This window comes from Tursiops truncatus, chromosome 14, assembly GCF_011762595.2.
Source record: "Tursiops truncatus isolate mTurTru1 chromosome 14, mTurTru1.mat.Y, whole genome shotgun sequence".
In the NCBI taxonomy this organism is placed as follows: domain Eukaryota; kingdom Metazoa; phylum Chordata; class Mammalia; order Artiodactyla; family Delphinidae; genus Tursiops; species Tursiops truncatus.
This window is the reverse complement of record NC_047047.1, coordinates 51,183,264-51,203,525: the sequence shown is the minus strand read 5'-3', so window position 1 is coordinate 51,203,525 and position 20,262 is coordinate 51,183,264. Positions and strand designations below refer to the sequence as shown.

The 20,262-nt window shown below is 46.6% G+C and overlaps 2 protein-coding genes across 4 annotated transcripts in view; both read left to right on the top strand.

Annotated features, from left to right (window-relative positions):
- PRKCE (protein kinase C epsilon) overlaps positions 1-20,262 on the top strand; it is a 683,788-nt gene that overhangs the window by 614,799 nt on the left and 48,727 nt on the right. For both annotated transcript variants that reach the window (XR_012325843.1, XR_012325842.1), the window contains one exon: positions 17,352-19,256. The gene's annotated coding sequence lies outside the window, so the exon portion shown is untranslated. The remainder of the gene's footprint in view (positions 1-17,351; positions 19,257-20,262) is intronic.
- The window catches only part of EPAS1 (endothelial PAS domain protein 1), an 88,906-nt gene continuing 88,238 nt past the window's right edge, over positions 19,595-20,262 (top strand). For both annotated transcript variants that reach the window (XM_073791662.1, XM_033838589.2), the window contains exon 1: positions 19,595-20,153. Coding sequence is in view for 1 of the 2 variants with exons in the window: in XM_033838589.2 (XP_033694480.1) it covers positions 20,128-20,153 (26 nt within the window). In the remaining variant the exon portion in view is untranslated. The remainder of the gene's footprint in view (positions 20,154-20,262) is intronic.

Genomic DNA, 20,262 nt, shown 5'->3' with positions numbered 1-20,262 from the left:
ACTTAATATATTTGTCCCCCAAAGGGAATCTGCATTGCAAGAGGTGCCCGGAAAGAGCACTACTGAACCATCATTTAGGTCTAATGACAGAACAGCATTATCGGCGAAGGAGGAATGGTTGGCATGGGAACCTTTCTTGGAGGCATTCAACCAGTACCCTTTTCCCCTACCTTCTTTGCCCGGGTGTTCTGCCTGCCAGTTCTAGACTGGGGAGTAGAAAGAGGAGAAAGAACTATCCATTTACAAGGAAACTCAGCTCTCACACCTTTACTCCATGCAAACCTGACCTCCCTAGATGTCATCCCTGAGAAGAGACCTCATGTGTGGGTTGTGTGGGCAGAGGGAAGCAGGTGTCATCCTTGTTCCTCTGTCTCTGGTCAGCAAGGCTGCCTGGAGCTCCTTGCCTGGAGCTGGGCCAACAGAACACGGGGGAGACAAATGTTACTTGAGTGAAGGAGAGCAGGACAGGCTGCCAATGGCGCATAGAGTGCAGAATGGGAAAGATGGGTGTGGGGATAGGGGGAGAGGAAGGGATGAATCTGTATTGATTCAACACCTATTGTGTGCCAGGCACTGTGCTAGTCACATTCACATCTGTTACCTCATCTAATCTTCCCAGCGATCTTGTGAGATAGTCATTAGCTGCATTCCCCAACACAGGAGTTTATTTCCTCTCACACCCTTTCTCCATTGTTCTTTTTCCTGTTTTGTTTTGTTTTTTTTTCTTTTCTGGTCATAAAGTAATTAGTGTTCATTATAGACATGGTATATGAAAATAATAAAAAAGTACAAGAAAAAAATCATCTGTCATGCAACAACAGATGATTAACATTTATGTGTGTATATTACAGTTTTTAAAATTCATTTTAAACATGTGATATAACATGGTATATACAATTTTCTATTTTTTTATTGACCTGTATAACAGAAATATTTTCATAAATATTAAAATTCTAAAAAAGCATCTATAATGTCTTCACGATGCCCCATTATATGGATATACAACTAGCTTTTTAACTCTTCCCCAACTGCTGGACATCTGTTTTTCTATCTTTTGAAATTATAACTAATAGTTCAATAACATCTTTGTACCAACATCTTTCTCTGAATTTCTGATTCTTTTTTTAGGATAGATTTGAAGAAGAGAAGTTATTTAGTCAAACTGTGTAATTGTGATTTTAAATAACAGTTTTATTTTCTGATTTTAAAAGTAACAGTTGTTTATTGTGGAAAAATATAGATCACATAAAGAAAGACAATCACATCATGCACAACCTTTCAAATTACTATTACAACATTTTGATGTGATTGTTTCTCTGTCTTTTTTCCAATGACATACAATATAAGTATAAATAAATATAGCTGCATAAAACTGGTATTACACAGTTTATGCAATGCTATATCTTACTTATGAGCAAGCATTGTATTATAATCATTATATTATTAACTATCTTTGAAAATATTATTTTTAATAGTTGCACAATTCCACTTTAAGGAGGCACCATAAAAATTTAAGCATTCTTTTACTCATGGCCATTTAGATTTCTGTTTTCAAAAACTTCCTATTAATAACTCTGGTATGAATATCTGAACATCTGTGAATATTCACCTTTGACCTCATCTCTGATTATATCCTTCAAACAGATTTCTAGAAGTGAAATTACTAGGTCAAAGTGTATCAGCCTGGTCAAAGCCACTGGTACCTATTGCCAAATTGTGTCCCAAAAAGCATTCCTAACAACCAAGCAGAGATTGTCCATTTTCACATGTCCATCCGTGAAATATTATTTTAGATTAAAACTGCAGTAGCTTTTCATAAGCAAAATGTGCTTCACTTCTTTAATTTTCACTTTTATGATTAATGATATTAAACATGTTTTGAAATGTTTATTAGCTACTCACAGTTCATTTTTTGGAATTATCTGTTCATGACCCCATTCACTTATTGTTTTTGTCTTTGTGTATTTCTTGTTGTTTTAGATGAAATCTTTATATTTTAAGGATACGAATTTTATGCCTATTATATTCATTCATAAAGAATTTTCCAAATAAAGAAGAAAATATGTCCATGTTTACAGATGAGTAAACCCAAATTCAATGAGGAAAGTGAATTATCCAAGGTCACCCAACTGGCAGTGGTCTAGTTGGGATTTGAACACAGGTCTTACTGACTTCAGAACTCTCGATCAGAAAAAAAATAAGAGGAGAGGACATGGTAACAGTAACTGTGGAAACCTTAGTGGTGGTATTGAGTATGTTCTGTGGGATGAGTAGAAGTCAGCTGTTGGAGGGGTTGGGAACACATATGGAGGAGAAGGAGGAACAAAGTGCTGGGGGACTTGGAAGCCAGGAAGGGGCTTGGCCTGGTGCCAGCTGTGCACCTCTCCATTCATGGCCTCCAAGCTTAGAAGAACATGCTCCTAGCATCCCTTATCCCTTCATAACCCTTCAGAGGACTCACTCCAGCGTTTACCCGTATCGTCTCCAAATCCTTGCTCATCAGCACAGCCTTTGGTTTGTCCTCACCTGTGTGTTCCCAAGGCTTTGAGAAACTCCTTATTATCTCTTGCAATGATATTTAGAGATGGGAGGGGCCTTGGAGGCAACATCCTCAGTACAGTCCAGAATCTGAGGACTTCTTTGATTCTCTCTTCTTACCCAGTTACATTTATTCCAACCGACATTTCTACCAATCCTTGCTGATTGGCAGGGAAAGAAAGGGGAAGAGGAGGGAGAAGAAGGAAAAACAGAGAAGATCGGACTACTGGTCTCCTGAGGACGGGTGCACATGGTCTCCCAACCAGTGTAGTAGCGCCTTGTCTTCCACTCAGCCCTCACCACCTCTGCCTTTCTGTTCACCTGGCACAGGGCCTGCACGGAGACGGAGCTCCCTAAGAGCCTGTGGGTGACTGAAGGGGATCCAGACTCTGCCAAAAGGGTATCTGCTTTCCTCCCTCCCCCAGGGAAGAACAGATGTAAAAGCAATAGATAAATGTAGTAGTTGAATCTTGCATTCTGGGATCAGACAGATGCCCTTTAGAGCGAGGTTAGAAGCAGGGAAGGGGGAGGTGGTATAGGAAGGAGGAAGCGGGGGAACCCCTTGTTACTTGCCCACTCCTCTCTCATAGCTCCATCTGGACCCATCCTTAGGGAGTTTGGAAATGCTTAGAATTTTACCTTGGCAGTCAACCGCACTCTGGGAACTGGAAGGAAACTTGAAGATTTTGAAGCCTTTGTGAAAGGGGGGATGGAAGGGTAGAGAGGCCACCGTATCCATGGCGGTGGGGAGAGAATTGTAAAGTTCTGCAGGATCTACAGAAAAGGATGAAGAGCACCAGAAATTATAAGTATATGGGTAACTTTAACAGAATAATCTTTCAGTTCTTAATTTCTTGAAAAGACAATTGTCTAAAGCAAAACAAGAATGTATCATGGGACTTATAACGTCATCAAGAAATAAAGCATGTGAAAACAGTAGAACAAAGGATGGGGGAATAGTAAAAGGGGATTATACTGGTTTAAGTTCTTATATGTAATAAATTAAGGATGCATATTGTAATCCCTAGATCAAATACTTCAAGAATAAAATAAAGAGGTTTAGCTAAAAAGCCAAAAAAGAAAGTAAAATTGAATACCAAGTAATAAGTGGTTGACCTAAAAGAGGGCAAGAAAAAGGAACAAGGAACCAAGGGGACAAATAGAAAATAAATGATGGTACTTATTAATTGTAATATTAACCACAAAGGGAAGAAATTAGATGATCCCTGAGGGCTTTCCCAGCTTTCGGTGTCTCTGATTTGAGTTCACACCTGCATGGCAGCATACAGTCATGGAACTGAGGCATAGTTAGTTAGGGTTACTTACGGCAGAACTGGAATGGGTGTGGAGTTAGCTGGTTCTATAATGGGCCCATCAAGTAGAGGAGACTGTGGTTATGGGTTCACATTGCAATCAGAGTAGTAAGTTCAGGTGATGACTGGGGGGCGTGGTTGTGAATTTAGAGATGTTACTTCTACCAGGTAGGCCTGGGGTTAAGGCCGATTTAGAGTCTGCTTAGAGTTACTGCTGGATTTTGTTTGTTGGGCAGATCTGTAGGGTGGGAGAGGACATTAGACTGGGTGGGGATGGGCTGATCCAGCAGGGCTCCTGCCGTCTCTCACGGCAGTAATTCACGTTATTCAAGGCATATCCTTTCCTATAGTTAATAACCTCTTTCTCCCAGAACTTCTTCTCTCCAGGACTTTTTCTCTCTTTCTTTTATAAATGCAGTATAGCATCCATGGATTCAAAAAACCTTTATTACCTGCTGCATATCAGGCCCCATTCTAGGTGCTGGGAGGGCAGCGTGAACAAGACAAAGTCACAAAGTCCCTGACCCCAGCAGGCCAATATTCTGATGGTGGGAGACAAGAAAAAAACAGTTCCAGAGAGTAAAACCAGGCCCGTAGGTCAGAGTGGCCTGGAAGTCTGGGAAGATCCTGTGATTGACGACGAGGAGGCAGGTTGTGAAGAACCACGGGGGAGAAGGGATAGCATGGGCAGAGGTCTGGGGATGGGCGGAAGGAAGGCAGCATGGCATGAGAGGTGGACAAGAAAGGAGCTTGGAGAATACAACCCAGCAGCAGAGAAGTAAGGCTCCTGGGTTGTATTCTACTTCTAATGGAAGCCATGGGAGGGTGGAAACAAGGGAGTGAATGGTCTCCTTTGAGATCTAAAAGATGACTCCGGCTGCTGTGTGAAGAACAGCCTGGAGCAGTGACAAGAGAAAACCAAACAAAAAGAAACAAAGGGACAAGAGATAGGAGCCCTGGATTCCTCGACATGCTGTGCGTGATGTTGGCTACTTCACTTAGTCTCTCTCCCGTGCTATCTGTCTGTAAAATGCCAATGGTGGTATCTATGCTATTTATGTCATGGTGACATGGAGATGGTGCTAGATCATTTAAAAAGTTACTTTTAAGGAACAAAGGGCTCCACGAAAGCAAAGCCTGTGGTATCTTCTTGGCCCCTCGGTATATTAGACACTCACTAAATTCAACTGATTAGGTGAGGTCTATATAATAGTAACTTGAGTTCATTTTCTCCCTGAACACTGTGGCTTCTGAGACTTCACTGGCACAGGGGCTGGTTAGTTAATTTGGTCCATGGGGTCAAACTCAACTGAGTAACCCCAATGCCAGCCAGATCCTTTCCCTCCATTCCCAGGCCATGACCTGATCAGACCGCTTTTAATGGGAAGTTACTGGTCACCACTCTCCCCACTGCTGGTGACCCTCCCCACTGCTGAGGCAGCCCCTGTGCACGGAAACGGGAGCGACACCTGGGACTTATGACCAGCTTGCAGCTGTCGTGCTGCTGAGTTGCTTCAGTTTTCCTCCAAAGCACTTTCCCCTTAAGGAGAAGAGGGATAAGAATCTGGTGCTGGCTTCCTCACAGGGGGAAGTAACATCAACAGAAACCCCTGGGGAAAGGTCAGAGTGTTAGTAATGTTGTTGCTGCTGCTGCTGAGAAATTACCTCTGTTGTTAGTGGATTGGGAAAGGACCTGTGACACATTGGGAAAAATCTTAGTGCTCCTCAAGCATGTCACCCTTTGCCCAGCCCTGCAGGCTGAGTTTGAATGAAAGGGCATTTAAACACACACACACACACACACACACACACACACACACACACACGTGCACAAAGAGAAAAACAAACAAACAAATGCAAGAAGCCAGACTCCACCTGCACATACACTTTGGGTGATAGTTAGGTGACTTTTGTGCCTAAGCGTTGTATATGCATTAAAGTTCACTGAATCCTCAAGCATCCTTCCAAGTGAGTATCATCATCCCCATTTTACAGATGAGGAAACTGATATTCAGAAAAGGTAATAAATTTGTCCAAGGCTATCAGGTGAGTTGCAGAGCTGGAAGTCCGCCCCGGTCAGCCTGATTCCAAGGCCTTGTGCGCCCCAGTCCTCAGGCTTACGGTCCTAAAGCATTCAATGTACCTCTCCATCATTCTTTCCACGAAGGCCAGCACTCCAGACATCCTGGGAACCCCTCAGGCCAGAGATGATCGAGGACAAGCTCAGACCTCTTGGGACTGGTTTGTCATTCAATCCATCAAGAGACAAATAATCAGCCAGCAAACGTTAACTGAGGGCCTGGATGAGAGGTCTAGCAGGGGAGGCAGAAGGTGTGCAAGCCTGAGAATAATTCAAGAGCAAGACACAGCCACGTCCGTGCCCAGTGGAGGGGCAGTGCCAGCCACTGAGGAAGGAGCTGACCAGGGGCTGAGGGTGAGGCAGGTCGGATGGATGGAAGAGGGCGGTGTCATGGGCTCAGCTGCCACTGTCGGGAAGACAGAGGGCCGGATTGCTTCCCTTCCAGGGCCTGGGTTCCCTCTGGGGCATAGAAGAAGGCCAAGAAAGGGCCATTGGGGGGGCCCAGCACCCACCTCTCCACCTTGCTCAAGTGACCCAGGCCCAGACCCTGGACCTGGGTCCAGTTCCATTTTCCCCACAGAGCCATCCTCGGCACTGGCTGAGTGACCGAGGCTGCCCAGGGCCTGGATGCAGGAACTGAGCTAGGAGAAGGGATTTCTTTCTGTGTGAGGGGAGGTCCCTGAGGAACAGAGAAACCCAGTGGGAAGGACAGATTCTCACAGAAAGGCTGTGTGGGGAGAGCTTAGTGCCCTCGAATGTGCGGGGCTGGGCTGATGGTTCCCCAGCGTGACAAGGTGACGGGGTGTGAGGCTCAGCTGAGACGGGAGGCAGAAGAACCTGCCCTTCCTGTCAGGTGGGCCTCCCTGCCGGCTTCCCTCCCTCTCTCTCAACACTATTTTAAAAATGTAACCAGAGGCTTACCTTGTCCCTGCCCATCTGCTCCGGAGGAGGGGAGGGCGTTTACCTAAGCAGCCCTCTGCTAGTGGATGGGGAGGACGGAAGTGGGCCCTCCCCTCTTGAAGGAGGCTAATTTAGCAATGGCAGAGAGCAGGGGAGAGGGGTTTTCCTGACTCAACTGATTTAAAATAATCTGATTTTAAACTATATCAAATAAAAACTAAGTGGTTTATTTTTGAATTTTATTTCATCTATTTTTTATACAGCAGGTTCTTATTAGTTATCTATTTTATACATATTGGTGTATATATGTCAATCCCAATCTCCCAATTCATCCCACCACCACCTCCACCCCCTGCCACTTTCCCCCCTTGGTGTCCATACGTTTGTTCTCTACATCTGTGTCTCTATTTCTGCCCTGCAAACCGGCTCATCTGTACCATTTTTCTAGGTTCCACATATATGCATTACTATATGATATTTGGAAAACTAAGTTTTTAAATGTACAGAATTTGTAGTGTCCTAGTGTGCAAGATTGAGGTTATTGTTTTTTGTTTTTACAAAGAATTAGAACACTTTAATTCTGGATGATTCTATTGTTTTAAGTGACAATGTGCTAAATTAATATTAGTTTTACTGTTTTTTATTTCCCTATATACTTACAACTGACAGTAAAAGGGTTTCGAATGTTTTGACAAAAAATTTTAAAGGTGATGGAATGATCATAATTTTTCCATTAATTATTAAGATTTCTTTTTGCTTGATTTCAGGTTGCATGATCAATCTTTACAGTCTCACACTATCATGCAAAGCAAAGACAGCATTTCTTATTTTTAATTGAAGTATAGTTGATTTACACGTTGTATTAGTTTCAGGTGTACAGCAAAGTGGTTCAGTTATACCTACATATGTATCTATTTTTTCAGATTCTTTTCCCCTATAGGTTACTGTAAAATATTGTGTATAGTTCCCTGTGCTATACAGTAGGTCCTTGTCGGTTATCTATTTTACATACAGTAGTGTGGATTTGTTCGTCCCAGACTACTAATTTGTCCCTCCCCCACTTCCCCTTTGGTAACCAAAAGTTTGTTTTCTATGTCTGTGGGTCTATTTCTGTTTTGTATATAAGTTCATTTGTATCTTTTTTTTAGATTCCACATATAAGTGATATCATATGGTATTTGTCTTTGTCTGGTTTACTTCACTTAATATGATAATCTCCAAGTCCATCCATGTTGCTGCAGATGGCATTAATTCATTCTTTTTATGGCTGAGTAATATTCCGTTGTATAAATATACCACATATTCTTTATCCAATCATCTGTGGATGGACATTTAGGTTGCTTCCATGTCTTAGCTATTGTAAATAGTGCTGCAATGAACATTGGGGTGCATATATCTTTTCTTTTTTTAAAAATTTTTATTGGAGTATAGTTGATTTACAATATTGTGTTAGTTTCTGTGGTACAGAAAAGTGCATCAGTCATACATATACCTATAGCCACTCTTTTTAAGATTCTTTTCCCATAGAGGTCATTACAGAGTATTGAGTAGAGTTCCCTGTGCTGTATGGTAGGTTCTAATTAGTTATCTATTTAGGTTGTTTTCTGTTTGATTGAGGTATAGTTAATTTACAATGTTGTGTTAGTTTCAAGTGTATAGCAAAGTGATTCAGTTTGGGGTCCATTTGTCCTGACACCTTCTCTTAAACTCCATAGAATCTTCTGGAGAAAAAAGATATATTCATCAGGAAAGAGAAAGGAAGGAGAGGAAAGGAGAAGAAGGAAAGGAACAGGCACAGAGGGCAGGTGGGGGATGGGATTGCCCAGGGCAAGAAATTTAGTGGAAACTTGCAGGGCCCAGGGATTCCCTCTAAATCCACTCTTCCCAGCTCCAGGGATCTCTTCATGCTGCTTCCACCTAAATAAGTCGAGTTGTACTGTGGGGAAGAGTTCGATTTGCCTTTGACCCTATTTAACATCCCCAAGATGCTACGGCCTCCACAGCCACCTGTCCGTACTTCCAGGGATACACATACAGACCAGGGTCCCCTCCCACATCAGGGCTGTAATAATTGGCTCCTTGTTTAGAGAGGCATACTCAGGAGATTCTAGAATCCACAGGAATTTTTGTCTGATGCTAATGCCTATTGTGCAAAATTTCAGTATAAAGAGGGCATGAAGGTTTTGTAAAAAATTGGGCTGAACAAGAAAGATAAACTGTTCTTCCGAAGCACTGGAAGAAGTTACCTGGTAACCTGAGCCAAGGGCTGCCCAGGTCAAGGCATCCACACTCCGTTCCACAGATGCTCCTAGAGTTTGCAGAGAAATACCACCGTACGTTGATGTCATTACGCCATGATGGCTACCTAATTATTGGGAACAAACGTGTGGTGGGAAAACTGGCATGTTATGGCTAAAAGGTGAGGGTCCCATCCCATTCCTCACCAGCACACATGTCACTGTCATCCTCCAAAGGCCTTATGAGGCACTAATTCATGTGTTCTAAGTGCTCTACAAAACCAGTAATAGCTGATCATCTCAGATGAACAAGAATAACTAAACCTCCTCAAGGGGTCTTTTGTGTTGCTTCCGTATGCCCTGCCCTTTGCTTTGAGAGTTGTAGAGAGGACTCAGTCCCTACCCTCAGCTCAGAATGCTCTCCTGCCACTTCTCTTTCTAGCAAATTCCTCGTCACCCTTTAAGATCCAGCCAAAATGTCACCTTCTCTGGAAGCTCTCCTTAACATCCCTCACCCCCAACCAGGCAGACAGGATCATTCCCCATTCTGAACTCCCAGAAAAACAGGGTTTTAACTTCTTAGGTGTGGTATTTCATCTGTTTACAAGTTGGTCTCCAGCAGTAGACTGTGAGCTTTAGAGGGGAGGGCTGTGTTTTATTCATCATTCTAAGCTAGGTTTCAAGCACATCGATGAGTATGAGCTGGATGCTCAATGAATGCTGAAGAATGGAAGAATGAATGAATGAATGAGATTAATTAATTAAACAAAGGTTAGAATACACACAGCCAACGAGGATGATGCCTCAAGTGCAATGGAATTTGAAGAGGGAATTTGGCAACTTGCATTTTGTGAACACTATCATTTTATTACGTTTTAAAACTTCTAAAACGCTTTCCACTCTAAACAGGTAAAGTCAGTGCGGAATTGTCTATGGGTCTTTCCAGTACATTTCTAATTCTGGCCTTAATTATTAAACCTCAGGCAGATGAGCTTCTCTTTGTAATGCTCTCGCACACAATGAACTCTGGGCTCTCTGCCTTGGAGTCATTTACTTAGAGCTTTTTACCATCAGCATTTTTCTAGGTCAGAAGGCATCTCTATCGTAAATTGCTATCTGATCAGAAACTTCTTTAATTTAGCCTAAGACAGAATAATTAAGAAGGCTAATCTGCTATGATATAAAAATAACAATTAAGATAGGGCCTGCCAAGCCGCATTGTCCAAAAGCTTTAAAACAGCTGTGCCTCCTCTTCCTTCTATTGGGGTAGATCATTGAGCACGTTGACCACAGCAAGGCTTGCGACCCCAGCATTCAAGCACCAGAGACTACAATTTTCTGAGTGAGACCAAGAGAAAATCCTCAGAGTTTAAAATCTTAAGTATTTACAGGCACATTCTCAGCATTGCATCCCTGGTTTTCTTCAAAGGGCAAAGACAGAGGTATGCACTAGAGAGAAATGAAACGTTTAAAATGAGGTTTGTATGGGGAACTTATTTCTCGGCTTGGCACCTGGGGAGGTACACGTGCATGTATATGTGTGTATGTGTGGGTGTATTTGGGGGGCGTGTTAATGTGTGCTTTAGAAGGTGCCCCTGAAGTTCTCCCCTCTAACACCAACACTACAGAAGGACCCAACTCCAGACCCCAGAATCGTGCAGATAGAAAAGGCCTTTGCACAGCCACTGGAAATCCTAAGGGGGCAAAAATTTCCCTCATTCTTTGTGTATTCATATATTTCAAAATCAAACTTCTGCAGCGTCCAGGTCCCTTAAATACCATGTAACTATCCTTCTCAATTAGCTTAGCTCCAAAGCCTCGGTTGTCTCTTGCTATCTCTAACTACTTCTTGGATCTGCAGGGGGTTTGCTGGGAACACATGGTAATGACTTGGAAGGAAAGCCATTTCTGAGGTTGTGAGGCCCTTTGCTCCCATTTTCCTTTTCTAAGATTTAAACCTGGAGAGTGGGCCAGATGTAACTATGATCTGTGTCTAAGCCCCCTCATAGACATTGCTGGTGCTCCGTTGTCTGCCACAGGAGTGCTCTGAGGATGGCAGGAGAACAAGGAGATCAAGAGAATGTGAGGCAGGAAGATGCTGGAGACCAACTCCTGCTAACTCACATTTTAGCAGAGCATCTGCCTAGACAAGATGCCCAGAATGGTTATCTTCCCATGTAGGAAATGGAAGCCCTGAGGATACAGTCTATGGCCTAACCCTAAGCAGCCCAGAGATGGCCTCACTTCTCTGCCAGCCTAGGCTAACGGGGCAGAGACCACCATGTAATTCAGTGATGCGTAGACTATCAAATGGCAGAGCTTAAAGAATTCTAAAGATCCAACCCTCTCACTTTATTAACTTATTTTATTTATGCTTTTTTTGGGGGGCTGCATTGGGTCTTCGTTGCTGCGCACGGGCTTTCTCTAGTTGAGGCGAGCGGGGGCTACTCTGCGTTCAGGTGCGCGGGCTTCTCACTGCAGTGGCTTCTCTTGGTGCGGAGCACAGGCTCTAGGCACGTGGGCTTCAGTAGTTGAGGCACACAGGCTCAATAGTTGTGGTTCGTGGGCTCTAGAGCACAGGCTCAGTAGCTGTGGTGCACGGGCTTAGTTGCTTTGCGGCATGTGGGATCTTCCCAGACCAGGGCTCGAACCTGTGTCCCCTGCATTAGCAGGTGGATTCTTAACCACTGAGCCACCAGGGAAGCCCCCCCTCTCACTTTAAAGAAAAGGAAACTGAGGCCCAGAGATAGAAAATTAGTTGTTCAAGAAACTCATACCAGACTGTCGGTTCCTTGAGGAGTGGAATATGTCTCTTTGCTCTTGGTATTTCCAATGCCTAGCAGGGTGCCTGGCACACACTGAACAGTCAGGAGATGCTGATCAAGTAAATACTGCATATGAATGAATAAGTGAATGAACGAATGAGTACATCAGCCAAGATTTTTAGCTGCAAGTAACAGAAATGATCTCTAGTTAATTTGAGGAGAAATGGTTCATTAAAAAGTTCTGGGTACCTCACAAAATCTCTGGGAGGGTTGGAGAGCCAGCCACAGAGGTACAGCAACCAGAAACAAAGCCTCAAACTGGAACCATAGCTGCCGCTGCAGATGACTGTAGTTTGCACGAACTCATGACTCTGGGTGCCGATGCCAGCACTGCTGGCGTCAAGATGCTGTCACCGAGGTGGCACCCAGTTTGCAAGGTGCCCACTTCCCTCAACCACTAGATTCAAAGTCTGGGCAGATGTGTCTGATTCAAAGAATCTGAGTCTCATGTCCATATCCTGAGTTCCAGGGAGGCCTAGGGCATCTGGCATTTTTACTTTCTATAGTGAAAAGCAGGCTTTGCTTCACAAGGTAAATGAGGAACTCCCCAAACATAGAAAGATGCTAAGGTTTAGATGCCAAGGGGCTAAGAAGAAAGAAGAATGTCCATTACCATGAATGAATTAAGAAAATGTGTGGTGCATTTGGCTAACCCTGGCCTCTGTTTGCCCCGTTTGGCTGACTCTTGCTTTAAGATGTCCCTCCCTCTTGCAGCCTCCCTATCACTTATTTCTGGGGGTCCCTGGAGCATTTTCCACAAGTTCTCTCTGTTGCTGCCATTTTCTTCCTAGCCTTCTACAGCACTTCCTGTGATTTCCATAGTTAAGTCCTCCTTCAAAATTGGGTCAGTACCTTTGCCACTGCCTCCTGGGCCCACTTTCTTTTTCTGGGCCACCTCTTGACTCTCTTCCAATGAGTCTCCAATATTACTGTGGCTTTTGATGTCATCCACATGCACAGCTTTGAAGGGACCCAAAGACCCCTAAAACAGTTATGTTGAACAAGTGGGATTTTTTTTGGGGGGGTGGTACACGGGCCTCTCACTGTTGTGGCCTCTCCCGTTGCGGAGCACAGTCTCTGGACACGCAGGCTCAGTGACCATGGCTCACGGGCCCAACTGCTCCGCGGCATGTGGGATCCTCCCAAACCGGGGCACGAACCCGTGTCCCCTGTATCGGCAGGCGGACTCTCAACCACTGCGCCACCAGGGTACCCCACAAGTGGGATTTGTATGGTACAATTACAAGGTAACATTATTATTTTCTTCCATTAAACTTCTGATGGACTATTTAGTTCCTATTTTGAGTAAAACCTCCTTTAGGTCCGAAGACTTTTCCAGTCACTCTTAAGCAGTAAAAATGGAAATTCCTTTGCTCGTACAAAATAATAGTCTGAGTCCAGTGTAATAATAAAAAGTCCAAGCTTCATCCCAAGTTAAAGCTCTGTCCTCCTCAGCTCAGACCTCCTTCAGCCTGGAAGCCTGTGTGGACGGAGGATAGATGGTGTCTGTTGCTTGCAACGTAGAATCTTGACTTAATAGATTCATTTGTTTGTCCGTTCATACATTCATGTATTCATTTGGTCAGCATTTACTGAGTGCCCATTTTATGCCAGGTGCCCTGCTAGGTACTGAGGATACTAAGATATTCCTCACCTGGCACATTTACTCCCATCCCCCTACTACCTTACCTTTGTCTCTCTAGTATAGGAGGGAGGAAAAGTCTTTTTTTTTTTTTTTTAACTAACATGGGTGTAATTCCCTGTGGCAGCTGTTCCCCCTTTCGTTATCTTTGTGTGTTTGTTGGATATTCCCCAACGGTCCCCTCTAATTGCAGCCCTCATGGCTCCTGCAGCTGGCCACTTGTGATCTTCCCAGAGTTTCTTCCTCCAGTGGTACTTCCACTTTCTTCTGCTGAGATCTCCTTGAAGAAGTGCATTTGGACAGTACCCTCTTTAAAATCCTAGATGGTTAAGCTGTGGATTCCACATCCAATCTGTAAACAGTGGGCAAGGTAATAGACCTAGTGACGGCTGCCCAGATCCCCTAGTGATGGCTGCCCAGATCCCCCTTCAGAAAAGAAGGGCATACTCCCCCAGGTGCCGTTGCCCAAGGTCATACCTCTTCCCCAAGGGCAGCCAGCACCAACAGTTGATCAGTGCAGAGGTATAAAGTCCTGGCCCCTCCACCTCACTGTGGGGCAACTCTGAAGGGCCATTCCAGCTTCAGAGGTTCCTGGGGCAGGGTGGGGGGCGGATTGGATGAGTTCTTTGTTGAGGCTCCACTTCTCCCTCTGCCCAGTTCTGCTTCCTTCCCTTTCCTCCCACAGGTGCTGATTCCAAGACCACTCCCTAGTAAACCTCCCTCTATGCTCACCTCCCCCTCACGCTGGCTTCCAGGGAATCCAAACTGCAACATGCACCGTCGCCATGATGTAGGTGAGAGGGAGGAACTTTCGAACCCGGCCCTCCTCCTGGCTGCAACAGGCCACTTCGGCCAGCCTCTCACCCATAGGCAATCCCCTGTGTCCCTCAAGCTCTAGGGGACAGGTATCAACCTCAGTACATGGTCCCCAGGAAGCCCCAGTCACTAGACCTGGAGAGAGTGGTCAGGAGGGTCCTCCTTTCCTCCGTGGTACGGGAAGGGGGAATTCCATGACGTTGACAACTCTACCCTCAAGACCCAACGTCTCCTCACCCATATCAATCCAGGCACTCCCTTGAGGTCAGCGTCGGCTAAAGCACGCAAAACCATCTTCAGAAAGCTTTCTCCCGTTCTGTATTTTGGAAGGAAGGGGAGTTGGTTCCTCTTGTCTTGGGACCTCAGTTGAAACTGAGCTAGAAAAAGTCCCATTTTAACACCCGGTGATAGGCCAAGGCCACACTACAGGAGTGAGGAGGGTGTCTCTGATCCCCACTCTGTGTCATTCTTAGTTCTGCAGGCTCCAGGGTAGTGCTGTTTGGCGACCAATATCATCATTTTTAGTGACAGTAGCACCTTCATTTCTGCTTGTGCCTTTTTGTCTCTAAGGTGGGGCTGGTGTGTCCTTTCTATCGGCTGTTCCTCCCACGTGTGTGTGAGTTTACCACCCTGGCAATGGCACCCACCAGCCTGGCAGATGGGCCAGCCTAGGTGGGGCTTCTCTGGGCCCTAGCTGCTTCCATGGCTGCGACTCTAGCTTTTTCGACTTTTTCACTCGGTCTCTCCACCCTCCCACCCTCCATCACCAAATTCTTACAGCACTTATTGTTCAGCCTCTATGATTTTTCTCTCAATTCTTGTATTAAAAAAAATTTAAGAATATATAAATTGTATATATCAATTTAAAAATAGTTCTGGGGTGAAAACGGGAATCGTTACTACATTAAAAGATTCTTATTGATTTCAGAAGCCTTGAAAAGTGAGTAAACGTGTGTCTCATTATCTGGAAATGCAGGGTGTGCACAAATAGACTGTCTGCTCCTGGAGGGAAGGGAGCCACTGGCTCTTCCTCTTCCACCAGCTTGATGCCCTGAAGCAGGATACACGGTAGCCATGGACCAATGACTCCTTTGCTACTAGTTTAAGGACAGCATGATAGACAGACAGGACCTTTCATGGGCAAAAACCTCATCCCTAGACCTAGAAATGGAAGCCATTAGTCTCTAAGGCATTGATTATCCAGTCTTGAGACGTTGGGGAATCTGTGGTTCTTTAAAACTGGATCCTTCTTATCAATAAGCACTTAGGAATACAAGTAGGAAAAAAAGCTTGACCCTTTCCTCCATAAAAACCACAGAACTCTTTTTGAAAGATGACAGATTCTGGATTGGGGGTGTCAAAAGTCACAACATTTAATGTTAGATATGGCATATGTCTGTGTGAACTATCCCATAGCTTTGGCCTGAAGCCAGACACGGGAGGGGTAGGGTATGGTTTTCTGGTGCTGGAGTTCAGTGACGGGAAGCGTGAGGATAGATTTTTGTAAAGTCACAACTTAAGAGTTGGTTTGGGGCTTCCCTGGTGGCGCAGTGGTTGAGAGTCCGCCTGCCGATGCAGGGGACACGGGTTCGTGCCCCGGTCCGAAAAGATCCCACATGCCGCGGAGCGGCTAGGCCTGTGAGCCATGGCCGCTGAGCCTGCGCGTCCGGAGCCTGTGCTCCGCAACGGGAGAGGCCACAATGGTGAGAGGCCTGCGTACCATAAAAAAAAAAAAAAAAAAAAAAAGAGTTGGTTTGTTTGGAGGGAGTAACATGCAAGTGTTACTTGTTATTTCAAGTGTTATTTCAACAGAGAAAGAGCCATGGCCTCTGTGATTGCCCTTCCTCCCATCTCTGCTCCCAAGCCTGCAGGCTCTCCCAGCCCCCAAACAACTAATTGGCCAGATGAGGGCCAGATGGGTAATCCTTGAGATAACATACCTGGTAGCACCAAGACTAGTGCGGGGTCTTGCATGACTCTGAGAGCCTCTCTTGCCTCACCTGAGTTTCAGCCCTGATCTATGATAATGCACTGAAAGTTGTAAAATACTAAAGAAATAGCCCAGCCTTCCAATATCTCTTCTCCTGGGAGATCCTACCATTCCAACATAATTTCCAACCACATCCTGGACCATACTGTTACTTTAACGGATTACTGAGGTCTTATTTCTTCCATCTGCACACTGCATCCCAGGTGCCTGATATCTATCAAGTTTGTAACTTAACTCATTGTGTCTATCCCATCCTCCTAGGGGTGTGCTCTATAGAGGAGAGGAAGCTACAGACCCAGTCTTGTTCCTTGTTAAAACAAGATGGGTGTTTCCCTGCTGCCACAGCCTTTGTCACCAAGCAGTTCGGTCTATAGTTGGGAGAAGGTAGGAAGATTTGCTGGGAGATGGGCAGTTTGCTCCCATTTTAAGCAGCTTGGGTGCTTTGCCTAGCAGTGCCCTCTGCTGCCCTCTGTGGCCAAAACATCAAGGTCTCTAGAGACACTAAATCCTGGGATCCATCTCTCCCTGCCATCATCTTTTAAAGCTTTTCTCCTTTGGTTCTCCATGGGCTTTAAAAAGTAAAATGGGACGCTCTAGCCACAAGCCTGCATCTGGGTTACACTCTTAGCTCCTTCCTGCAAAGGTTGTTGAACTGAATTCTAGAAGAAATCTTAAGAGGTCATTGGGCCCCTCAGCTCTGCTGGCTCCAATCCTTCCGAGAATTATATAGGCTTTTAGCGAACCTCTCACTGCCAAAATCCCAGATTCTTCAAAGTTACTCACTGGGATTTCCACAAAGTCTGCGTGGTTGTTTAGTTTAGCTTGGGACCTTTCGCTTAGAGGGCAAAAGTCCCAATTAGAAACATGGGTAGGCTGGCCATGAGAAGGATCTATGTTAATAGGGTTGATGTGTTCTTGACTGACACTTTACCTTGCCACTTTCTTTTTTAACACCTAAGAAGTTAATTTCATAAGCTCAACCTTGCTGAAATGTTCTCTTTGGTTTGGAGGTGTTGATTTGTGACTGGCAAGCACAGCTGAGGACTCAGAGGTTTCTCCTTGCTCTGGCAGTGCATGGTTTTCGGCACCTGAAAGCCATCAAAGCACCTGTTTCTTCTCCCACTCCAGTCCCAAGGGAGGTGAGTAAGCTTATTGCTAATTAAGAGAGAACGGTGTCTCACAAATTTGAATTCTGCGTTAAGTAAATGTGTCCATTAGGATTGGCTGGCTGGAGAAGCCCGATACAAAATCAACTCATTCCTGAAACCCACCAGCACCAAGAAATGGTTCCCTAGAGGGATTTGCAATTTTTGTTTGAATTTCTTAACTGTTAGGCCTGATATTTGGTTTCAAAGTCTGTGTGCACAGTACTCAGCCACCCTAGGAAAATGAGAAAATGTGCCTGGTTCCTCAGTTCTCCGCTGCTTTTTTCGCCTATCCTTATTCTGCTTTCCAATGGCTTCCAAAAACTCCTGAAAAATATCTCCACCCCTCTTACAGGATGCAAGGGAAAAACACGTTTATTTTGTATTTCGGTGGTGACACAGACTTATACCAAAAAAATTCTTCTTATGTGTATTACTTTTTCTTGACATTTATTTTTGTATTATGGTTAAAAAAAGCATAAATTTACCACCTTGACCATTTTAAGTGTACAGTTCAGTATTGTTAAATATGTTCACATTGTTCATTGTCTAGAACTTTCTCATCTTGCAGAACACAAACTCTATGCCTATTAAACACGAATCCCTCACCTCACCCTCTTCTAGTTTTGTTTTCTATGAATCTGACTAGTTTAGAAACTTCAAGAATGGAATCACACGGTGTTTGTGTTTTTGTGACTGGCTTATTTCACTTAGTATAACAGTCCTGAAGGTTCATTATGCAGATTATTTTTATATAAAATGTGGGGAAACTAAGGGGGGAAAAGGAACAGCAAGGCTTAGCGTCTCAGGGTGCCACCCATGCTTTCTCTTCTCTTCAACTCATACCTGTGAAGCCTGCAGGGACCTTCTCAAATGAGCTTCAAAGATTAAGAGCCCCCGGTCCCTTCCAGAAATATCCCTGCTGGATCGGTGCCATGTAGGTAGGGAATAGGGTGAGATTCTTGGGAGAGCAGCTCAGCGAAGGTCAGAGCAGAGGCTCCCTAGCGGGCGCGGGTCCATGACAGCGCTTAAAGATTAGCAGCTGGAAAAATCCCTGGGCTAACGGCCTGCCCCTGGATCTCTACTATCTCCCCACACCCAGCACCTGCAGTCCCTTAACAGCGCTTCAATCGGACCGTAGAAATACACTGGGCAGCCCTGAAATTCTGCGATTTGAGGACACGCTGTCAACTTTTATCCCAAGATCACATTGTAAAGCCAGACTGCCTTCTCCAATTCTGAACCGGCCCGGACCCGCACGGTGGTGGCCAGGTGTTGGGAGCGGGATGCGGCAAACCAGACCGCTCGAAGGACCTCCTCTCCCGCATCCCCGCTAGCTCTCAGCACAACCCCGCAAGCAACCGACGTGCCAGCTGAAGGAAGAGAAGAGCAGAGACAGCACTAGCTCAATTTCACTGCACTGTTTCCCGCGGACCCAAAGGCGCAGAGGCTCGGTCTCCCAGCCTCTCTCTTTTCGGACGGCAAAGCCAGCTGCGTTCTGCCGGAAAAAAAAAGCTCATCGCCCAGGCCGAGAGCGCAGCGCTGGGGCCCTCGGAATTACCGTCACCGGGCCCATGGGGACACGCAGCGGGGCGAAGGACGCGGGAGCGCGGCACCGCCGAGCGGCTCTGCGAAGCGCGGGACCCTCGGCGCTCGCGGTTGTGCCCTGATCCCAGGGCAGAGGTGGGAGGACGCCAGCGCACGGGAGCACTCCCGCTCCTGCAGCACTCCCGGAGACCGACTCCTCGCTGCCGCCTAGCCCCACTTAAGGTGCGCCTCCCCAGTGCGGAATCCCTCCTAGCTCCCCGCCACCCCGCAGACCTCATAAACAACTTCTGGAACCGCAGAGGGCGGAAGCGGGGCGGGCGGGCCGCAGCCGAGCGGAGCGCGGGGGCAGTGGGGCGGGCCGGGGTCAGGGCAGAGGCTGCGGCCGCGCTTCCCTATTGGCCGGGACGCCGTGGGCTGCCCGGGCGCGCGGCGCGGGCGGGGCGGGGCGGGGCCCTCTAGCGCGAGCCCGCCCCCGCCCGCTGCGCCCGCGCCCCTCGCGCCCGCCCCACCCCCCCCCGCGGGCCGCCGGAGTTTTTAAAGTGGGCTGGCGGCCCCGCGAGCCCGACATTCGCGAGCGGTCCGCCGCACAGCTCCGGCGCCCGTCGCCTCCCGCCCCAGCTTTCCTGAGGCGGCCGTACAATCCTCGGCAGTGTCCTGAGACTGTATGGTCATCTCAGCCTCCGCGTCCTCCCGGCCCCGGACTCTGCCAACTCCCGTCGTTTGAGCCACTTCTTCTTTTTTGAAAACCCAGAAGAGTGACTCCTGACTCCTTTTCGAAGGAAAAGGGAACCTCGGCCCCCTTCTCGCTGCCCTTCTTTTGCGTGTGACAGCCTCCTCCCACTCCTTTCCCCGACCCCGCCTCCGCGTGCAGGTTCCTCCCCGTCACCTTTCTCCACCCCCCTCCCCCGCACCTAGCCAGCCGCCCGCAAACTTCCACCTGGCTGTGCGGGCGCTCGGGACCTGCGAGCACTCGGGACCTTTAACACGGGCGCGGGCCTCCGGGAGTGGGCTAGGGCCACAGCGAAGGTAGCGGCGGCAGCCCGCACCGGTCCTGGAGCTCAGGTGCTCGGCGTCTCAAAGGGCCCCCGCGACAATGACAGCTGACAAGGAGAAAAAAAGGTAAACGGGCGTCCGGAGCTGGTTCAGGGTGGGGGTGGGAGTGGCGGGGCTTCGCGGGACCGGCGCGACCGCGAACCGCTGGGAGAGGAGCGTGGAGCGGTCTTTGAGG